Below are 9,866 nucleotides of genomic sequence, written 5' to 3' on the forward strand. Positions count from 1 at the left end.
TTTTTGGTGTCTACCAAAACAAAGTAGCTCACGCCCATTCTAAATATCTCTGGCATAAAAACCTTTGTTCCCAAAGTTTTTTCATAATGTCATGGTGCATTCCATCCATTCTGGAACTTCGACATATTTAACTCCTTGCAGTCTTGGTGTAGAGATAAGATGGTTTCTTTGTTCTGGGTAAGAGTCGGCCAATACCATTTTTGGACCTTTCCGTTTGGGCTCACCTAAAATGCATGTCCATATTTGCAGCCCACCACAGACCGCTGCGATGGCAGGATTTTCCCAGCCTGGACAACCAGGTATTTGCTGATCCAACACAGGAGCATCTTATTCTGCAGAGGAGTTCTCTGATTACGTATTTTCCTCCATTAGAATAAATGTGCATCTCTAAATCTCACCTCTGCACCCTGTTAAGATGCTCTCATGAGTTAGTCCCTCAGTAAGAGGAGTTACCAGGCTTTTAAGTTGTCCTTCAGCATAGCAACATCTCTTTTTTTTTTTTTTTTTTTCCCTCCAAAACAACATTGTCAGAATCCTGCTTTGAAGCTTAATCAATGGCAGAATCTACCTCTGTGGTTCCTAACATCATACTTCACATGAGTATCTTTCATTGGACTCTGAGTTCAATGGACTTGTCATTCTGTCTCTTCTCTCCACCTCATTCGCAATCTAAGGTATGTAGCATTTACCCTTCTATGGTGGACAGACTTTTATGTTGCCCACCAGCTAGAGAGTCTCTTCCAGTTGCAGATCAAGTGACAGTGAACACCAAAGTATTTACACTGTGGTGAGGGTGTTAAAAGACAAGAGTATCTAATTAACTATTTATTTCATGAGTCTCGTCTTTACACCATTGTCCTGGAAGTGAGATCTCTTCTAAACTTTTAGGACGGTCTCTATTCAGAGAGATAAAATGACAGTTGTTTGCTACACTGCTGAAAAGAGGATTTACTTTTATCTATTGTGCTGCAAGGCCATGAGTATGTGACAGTGGGTGATCCAACCAGAATGCTTCCTAGTGGTGGCATACTATCATCCTAGAGAGGCAGTTTCCCTAGATTCAGCCACTGTGACTGCTTGGCTCTCCTGTTTTCTTTCCAGCCTGCCTTGTGGGAGGACAACCAAAGGGTGCCTTCGCTCTCCAATAACCAGAAGTACTCCTTTTTGCTTCCACCAGTTTACTGTAATGATTAGATTCATTCATAAAGCCAAGCTTTGAAAGGTTAGTCTTTTTCATTACTACCTTTTGTCTTGGGCAAACTGTCTCCCCCCTCTTCAGCCCTACCTCTAGAACCCCTGTAGGCTCCAGATTTGTATTTTTTTCCTGTCCTGAAAGCAGATGGGCTTTTCTTCCCCAGTTGCATAAGTACTGCAGGTATTTTTCCGTTAAACCCCTACCACGCATTTTAGGAGCTGTATTGGTGGCTTTTGGCTTATTTCTTCCCCGATACTACATGTTCTTTTTCCCAAACTGTTTAGTGTTATCTTCTCTCAAGTGTTGTCCCCCTTGCCATAAATCTCTGTTTGTGATTGACTCCCGCTTACAGTTATTAAGAGAGGCTGTCACCCAGTCCCCATGGATATGACAGTTACGATCTCAGCTGCTTTCAACGTAAAGTGTAGGTCATCTGCAAATCAGACAGATGACATGGCTTTCAAGTCGTGTATTAAATAGTACTGAACCTTTGCAATGACAGCCTACTCTTGTGTGCAGGTGCCAGGTCGACATTTTCTGCCATATTTCTATTCACGACCCGCAGTCCCACTGCATCGACCCGATGACCAGTAACCCAGGTCAGATTCAACAGCTAATCACCTCAGCTGACACATGTTCTGCCTATGACCACTCAATACTGATTATTACAGATGAATGGCCACTGCTGTGTGTTCCCTCTGGACTTTGGAGTCATCATTTAACATGCCTCCGGACCCTTCTCACACTCCCTAGTCAGACACCCCACTGCAGGTGTGTGGCAGCTATCACTGAAAAGGCAAACGTAGGTATGACCCAAGAAGGCAGGCAAGACAGAGGAAAAAGTGAGTATTCATCATCAATTGTGTACGACGGAGTAGGAAGTCGTTCAAGAAATAAGCCGGAATCGGGCAATACAGCTCCTAAAATGCATGGTAGGGGTTCAACGGAAAAGTAACGTACTGCATTATTTGTCAACATCAACTTTAGTTTTATTCCATCATGGTTCAGTTGGTGTCTCCAGCTTTTTCATTCATGGCAAGATTCAAAATTTTTGAAAGATTGCATGCCTTTATTGCAAGGGGGGATTGCAGCTTTGACCACATCTCTAATTGAGGTACATAGTTCCACCTTGGAGTTTTTTTTTTTTATGATCCTTCTCTCTTCAAGCCTTCACCTTTGTCTAAGTTGAAGTTATCCTGAAAAAAACAACTTTCTAGTAACTATGTATATTTTCTACTCCTAAGAGGATATCTGATCTACGTGTTCTTTCTGTCAAGCCTCTGGATCTGATCTTCCGTAAGGAGAATAGTGACATTTTAAGACTAGCTCATCTGTATGCCCAGGATTGCTGTGTAAGCTAATTTTGAACCAGTCTTCAGTTCACCTTGGTTCTTCCTATAGTATTCCAACCACAGGTAATATGTCAGTTCGTATGTCCACAGATAACTTAGATTATTACCTGGGCAGAACCAGGTTGATTAGGAAAGACACATTTGCCAAGCCCTGGTTGGACTAGAATATTATATAGTTTGCCCTTTCCAAACAGTTAACAAACTAGATCACTTTTGGAATGATTAACATGATGAAACTTTACCCACAACCCTGAGAGTTCATGAACAGTGGCCAACTCCACAGCCTACTTCCTTAATGCTTTTCTAAATGATAGTAGTTATGCAGGATCAACCTTCTCTTAAAACACATTTTCAAAACCATACAAACTGAATATCATTTTAAGGTGCCGTGAGTCACTGTTGTCAGGGTATGTTCCCATACAAGGAACAGCTAGAATTTCTGTACTAAAATTTGCCAAAAATGGACCTCCTCTTATCAAAGATGGACGTCATGGACACTTATAATTTTAGGTTTGTAAAAAGAACGCCCGGCTTTGGTAGCAAACACCCCTCTGTCATAATTTTTTCACTTTTACCTCTTCTTTGCCCTTTTCCTTGTTTGATTTTCGTCAGCCTTTCCAGTGCCCTCTAAACTGTAAAGAAATGTTTGCTCTGAGCTTGATGGAAAGAGGGCCTGTTAGCAGCACTGAGGTTTAAGTCCTAGTGGTTACTGAAGATGGATCATCTTGAAGATGTTATTCTAGGTATAATTTTCTTGTATGTGCCTTGGGTAATGCTCCAGATTTGGAGAAAAGATACAGAAGTAGGATTGGGAAACATGGATGTCAAGACATTCTCTTAGAGAGCAGAGCAAAGACTGTTCTTTCCTTTTCTTTGTTACAATTGTTTCAACTGCATTGTTTGTGTTTGGATCATCTTTTCTTATTCCATGTGTTATGCTGGGTGTTGCTGCATGTTTTGGATTGGATTTTCATTTATTACTATTTTTTTTTTTTTTTTTAATTCTTGTGGAGCATTCTGTGCATTTAATGTGTTTTATGATTTTATACTTGGCCATTTATTACTATTTTTTTTTTTTTTAATTCTTGTGGAGCATTCTGTGCATTTAATGTGTTTTATGATTTTATACTTGGCCTTTTTGTCATTTACAATCTGTTTACTTTTTATTTTCATTACTTGAAGTATGTTTTTAGCTTAGTATTTGATATCACTTGCTTTCTGTGGCTTTATTTCATATTTTGATTTTTGTTTGAATAAGTGCATCGTTTTAGCGGGCTGTATTTGGAATTTAGGGTTTGCTGTTTTATGGATTTCATTTTAACTGTTTATTGTTTTTAATGGTTTGCCCTATTTCAAAGATTTCTTCTCAGTTGTGTTTTATGGTTTTTGTAGTTATACAAATATGTTTTGTTGTGCAGGAGTTTTTGCCTTTAAGATTGACAGTTCTATATTTAATGTGAAAATAATGGTGTTGGTGTTATATCATGTAAGCATAACTTGTATGCATATATTTGATGTGGGAATAATAGAATACAAGTTATGCATATATGATACATTATAAACCAGTGCTGAGAATGTCTATTTGTAGGTATTTTTAAAAACATGTCTAACTGCAATAGCTAGAATTGATTAGTAAGTGTAATCCTCTCAGTTTTACCTCAAACGTAAATGTTATGCTAACTGAGGTAAACAGACATGCTTAAGAATGCACAGTTGTGCAAACGTAGTCTGAAAACTCTTATTAAAAAGTTATTGTAGAAACTGAATGCTTGGTGTGCAGTGAATGTGGAATATCTTTTATCCAGCAACTTGCACTGGTTTTAGAGTCCTGATCATAAACAGTGCCTGAATTAGAAAGAAGGTGGTATTACAGACTGATTTTTGTTTTTATTCGATACACAGAGCTCTTGCTGACCAGTTATTTGGTTGTAGTTGAGACCTCTATGCTGAAGGCTGACTGAAACACTGTGGGGAGTAGGTATGTAATGGTGTCACTGTATCAGTCGCACAATGTTCTGACATGCAGTAGGTTAACGCCAAATGGTTGACACTTGGTTGACAGGTGTGTGAGATTGACTGTTCCCTAGTAGGGGAATATTTCAATTCCCCAGGGATTGTGTGATTTCATAATTAGCAGGGCGTGTGGGGGGGGGTGCAGAAGGCTTTGCCCCTTTGCAAAAACACTTGCCTTTGGTTTACTGTTCTCTGGGGTAATCCCTAGAACATGCACAGATCATGTCATTCTCTGTGCATTCGACATTAGGATGTCTATCTGTAGGGTGTTGGGAAACTGTACGTTCGATACTGTATATATTACATACATACACACACACACACTAAAGGTAGCATGGTATGTTTGTGAAATCACTGATTATAGTTTAGCAAGAGATTACTGAATTGAAACTTCCTTGCAGATTAACTGACTGCACTGCTGAACAAGCACCTATTGGAAGTCTGGTAAGGGAAGGGCATTTTTTTTGAATTTTTTTTAAGAGTAAAGCCTAGACGAAGGAGCATAACTTTAATGAATCGTGATGATCTCTGAACATGAGACGAAGAATACATGCCATAAAATTCTGTAACCAGTAGCTATCCATCTTAAACTTGGTCATTGTGAGATTTGTTGAAATTACCAGGTTAGTGTCACTCATTCATAGGCATGAAAGTTAATATTGGAGTGAAAAGTGAAAGGACCTGTTTTATTGTCACTCTTGTGAATGAGTGAAAATAATTTTTGGGTTATTTTCATCACTGTTCATTTATTTGTTTTATGGGTGTTGTATGAAATGTTATTCCTTTCCACTTGTTTAGAGAGAAGATAGGAAAAAAAAACAAGATGGTAAGAAGTTTAGATACAATGTTAAACAGTCAGGAGTACAGTAGTGTATCCCTGCTGATGTTCCCTCTTTTGAATTGTTGTTTTATTCCATTTCTCTCTTTTATTCTGTGTTTCAGGAGTTTTCTGACACGGGAAGATATAGGAATTATTCTCATTAATCAGTTCATTGCTGAGATGATACGGCATGCAATCGACGCTCACAGCCTTTCCATCCCAGCAGTGTTGGAGATCCCATCTAAAGAACACCCTTATGATCCTTCTAAGGATTCGATCCTGCGCAGAGCAAAAGGCATGTTCAGTGCAGAAGACATGCGATGAATGAGCCACAACATTCCTGTATGGCTGAACTTTGCAGCATGACTTTTTCTTCATCCAAAATGATTGATAAATTATCAAGATTGATAAATGCATCTTTTTATGTTATTTAAGTAATAAACAGTGGTCCACGTGTTACTAAAAATCTTGAGTAACTGCATGTGTATGATAGTTTTGTGTGACTTAAAAATATTTCTGCAGTGTAATTAATTTTCATGTGTGTTTTGTTATGATTGCACATTAATCTTTCACGACCGGTTGTGGGGCTCTGTAGCTTGGACCATGAGTAAAGCTTTGTCCTGCTTACTAAGTGGTGGCTTGTTCTTCCTAATCTGTGTATGTTCCTTTCATATGGTAGTACCTGCAAGCTCAACTTCATCTGCAGCAGTACTTTACCTTGCCCAGCCATCGCAGTATGCTTATTCTGTATAGCCTTGAGTTATTTTTGGTCAGACGGCTGCTAGAAGTAGTGCTGTCTTAATGTTTTTTCAGAAGCTCCCTAGCCCAGCTTTGTTATATCTAGTTATTTTTGTTCTAGTAAATGTGTACACACACTGATCATACATTGTGTGTAGCAGGATATTTATAATAGTGTGCACTAGTACTGTAAGGTTTGTAGATTTTCTTCTGCACATACCTGCTGGGACTTCCTCATACCTGGACTGAGATTGTAATCGGTTATTGTTTGATCAGTGTTCTACACCAGTAAACAAATTTACATAAAATTATTGCTGATGTTTTATTGTATATATTAAATATTCTATTATTGGGTTCCACATGAACAGGATCGATGTCCATTCTTGTACTTACAAAATCTCTCTGTTTTGTATTTTTCCAGATTTTCAATTTTATTTTCTAAAGCTTGTTTTGTGTCTATGTATTTTGGGAGTGACACCATGCTTGTAAATTTGAACGGTGTCTTTTTGCTAAATTTCACCTCATACTGGCACTTGAGTTCTGCTGTAGGCATAAGCCTACTGCTTGTAGCCATTGCAGTGCCTCCATCTGTAATATTAATTTTTGGTCAAGCTTTTTAACAATAATAGCTGCACCAATGGTACATAGGAATAAAACCCCAAGTGTGGACTAGTCGACCCATGTTCAAAGCGGTGCTGGCGACTGCCCATCCCTGGTAGGAATGGAGTTTGTCAATAATGCTTCCTTGGGGGAGACATTATGCAAAGAAGAAAGTTGTCCTCAGATGTAATCAACAAACATGGGAGGCAGGGCAGGATGTGGGTAGGACATATAAAGACCCCCCCCCAGGATAGATGCAGAGATGGTTGAGAACCCAGTACGCCCTTAGCATCCACGAGTGGTCGCAACAAAAAACAGTGCAAGTCTGGGCATAAGAAATGGGCTTGTAGACCCAGCATGGACACAGGGCACTGGGACTGGGCTGGGGACTAAAAATAAATAAATGTATGTGTTTCTAATGGTTATAGAAAGCAAGTCCTCTTGAGATGCAGAGAAAAGGAAAGGTTCTTGCAGATCTCATCTTTCTTCAGCTGTAATAACCATAGAAGTAGAGAGAAGCAGAAATGCAAGATTGAGGCAGTAGATGACAGAAAGGGGGATTCTAAAGATAGGGATGAACTAAAATTTTTCAGCCCTTTGTTTGTTTATTTAAGACCCAGTGATGATGCTGTGACTAGTGTTTTTTCTATATGCTTTCTCTCCTCTGTGCTTTCCAACCATCAAGCCATCTATCAGTCTTTTATATATTTTTTGTTAACAGTTTTATTGAGATAGGCAAACATGTATTTATATAAAAGAACACCACATACCAAAGTTAACATGTTCACAGTTACAGACGTACATTACATACATTTTTTATACAATTGTCATCAGTCCAACATTAAATAAATTGCACCATACCTGCCTTCCCTTAAACCTCACTCCTCCTCCAAAACGTTATTCTGCATGCATTGCTCCCACAATTTCCTTTTTTTCATATGTAGTTTGCTCCTAAACTTTTCAAAAGATCCCACTTCTAGTTCTTTTATCTCTGTTACAATGTTCACAACTTCAGATACAGCTGGTTTAGACTTTGATTTCCATTTTCTAGTAATGTCTTTTTTGGCAGCCACCAACTTAACAAGGCCTTACTATGTCTAGGCAGTTCAGACTGTGCATTCCAACTCTTTACACTCCAAAACATATGATCTGATTTTGTCAGTCTTCATTTTATCTTTGACATATGGGTTTAGTTTTTATATTGGAACTGACTCTGCCATTACTACAGCTTGCACCAGCCAAAAACTCTCTTGCTTCACCTGTACCAACAATCCCTTTCTCTCTGTTACCTCAGATCTCATTTGCTGCTTTCTGAAATGGTTGTAATTAGCTCTGCTTTGAGCTGTATTGGTTTTAGGTAAATTCTTTTTGTCCTTTTCTCAGGAAAACTACTTCCATCTCCTTTAATATTTCTTCTTACACTTGGTGTAATCATTAAGTATCATTGTTGATACACAGAAGTGTAAGGGAAAAGGTATTTCCCACTATCATTGTTGATAGTTCCCTTCCCCTCTCTCTCTTGTAGCTTTTATCCCCTCCCTGTATACACTTGCGTACTTCTCCGGCTGTCGTTGCTGATATATATGTGTGTGTGTGTGTGTGTGTGTGTGTGTGTGTGTGTTTGTATGTATATATAAAAATTAATTTTGTCTTTCCTCTGTCAGTTCTTTCTCTATCTATAGTGTGAATGTGAGTGTAAGTCACTATTTCTAGCTTCTTCTTCTTTTGTTGACATGACTGAGAAGAGTAAGGGCCCCTCTGGTTTAAAAAAAATGCAAGAAGTATGGCTATAAAATACCCTTGTTGGATTTTCATTCTGTCTGAGTATATTGTCTGGACCCCCTCAATTTACAAGAAGACTGTAGCTTTTGTCATGCCTTTAGCCACAGAGCTGTTGTGGAAAGGTGAAATGAGCTTAAGTTTGCGTCCCTCAGCTTTTAGTGCGAAGCCTTATCTTCTGGAGACAAAGCGAAAACAGACATTTCATCGCCTTTGTCTTCATCCTCAGTGGATAAAGGCAAGAAAAGAAGTCTCTCTTTTCTGACCTCCCCGTCAGTTCTGAAAGTAAAAAAATTTAAACCCTCTGTTCTGAAGTTTCTGCTGGTGACATCTACTCTGGCACCAGTTGATGTTATGTTGTCCTATCTCACCTTCATTCTTGCTGGTTGGGTTCAGAACCGAGCATCGGTTCCGTCTCGGCCTAATATTAAAGCTTGAGAGCTTCTACTGGCTCAAGGCTATACCCTATCCCATCATGCTTAGGGAAGATAACCCAGATCTCATTTGTTGTTAAACTAGATCGGGTGCTTCTCACTAGGCTCAGGCTAAGTGAAATACTTTTATGGATCTTATTCGATTTATTTCCAAATAATTTGTGCATATATTGTGTTTTGCTAATTGACGGTGGTTTTAGGTCTTGGCTGTGGTGAATACCTGATTTACCTTTTTGTGGCTGGCCGTCACTTTCGTTAGGCCTACAACTCCCTATCCCATCTTTAAAACTTTACTTTACCTTTAACGAACCCGTTTAAGTTAAAGGGTTCATCTTTTTCCCCTTTCTGTCCATTGTTGAGCCAGTTTCTTTCCTTCTAATTTCATCCCTTCCTAAGAGGTTTTGTCGTTTAAGTTAGAGACATTGTTGTTTTAGTTGAAAAAAAAAAAAAAAGTAGAGTAGCAGTTATATGATTACCTTTTGTCATAGTGAGGTGTTTTATAGCTTTATAGTGTTTTGCTAGCCGTGTTATCTCTGTCTTTAACCTAGTTTTCCTAGGCAGTGTTCATTGTTTTTGCTGTGGTTTTTTCACTATGTCCAAGGAAGCAAAAGAAGTGAAACAGTCAGGATTCAAAAAGTGTGATTCCTGTTCTCAGAAAATGTCTTTAACTGACAGACACACTAGTTATGTCGACTGTTTAGGTCCAGTACACCTTCAAGATTCATGTTCCATTTGTCATGGGTTCAGTTCTACAGAACTGCAGGAATGTAGAAATAAACTTATGATCAAGGGATTGTATCCTTTTGCTGAAGCAGTAGAAGGGAACCAGACCTCTTCCAAATGATCTCAATCCCCAAAGTCTGACAAGTCTACAAAAAGAGCTGCTGCTTCAGCTCCTGCCTCTGAACTGGCTAAAAAGCTATCTAAGGATACGA

At 38.8% G+C, this 9,866-nt stretch overlaps 1 protein-coding gene across 1 annotated transcript in view; it reads left to right on the forward strand.

Moving 5' to 3' along the window:
- The window catches only part of ATP6V1F (ATPase H+ transporting V1 subunit F), a 49,619-nt gene extending 43,136 nt beyond the window's left edge, over positions 1-6,483 (forward strand). Inside the window, exon 2 of the mRNA XM_044088637.1 lies at positions 5,503-6,483. Within this exon, the coding sequence (XP_043944572.1) occupies positions 5,503-5,704 (202 nt within the window). The 3' untranslated portion in view covers positions 5,705-6,483. The remainder of the gene's footprint in view (positions 1-5,502) is intronic.
- The last annotated feature ends 3,383 nt before the right edge of the window (positions 6,484-9,866 follow it).

Source organism: Protopterus annectens, chromosome 11.part0 (genome assembly GCF_019279795.1).
Source record: "Protopterus annectens isolate FY-2018-M chromosome 11.part0, PAN1.0, whole genome shotgun sequence".
NCBI classification, from domain to species: domain Eukaryota; kingdom Metazoa; phylum Chordata; order Ceratodontiformes; family Protopteridae; genus Protopterus; species Protopterus annectens.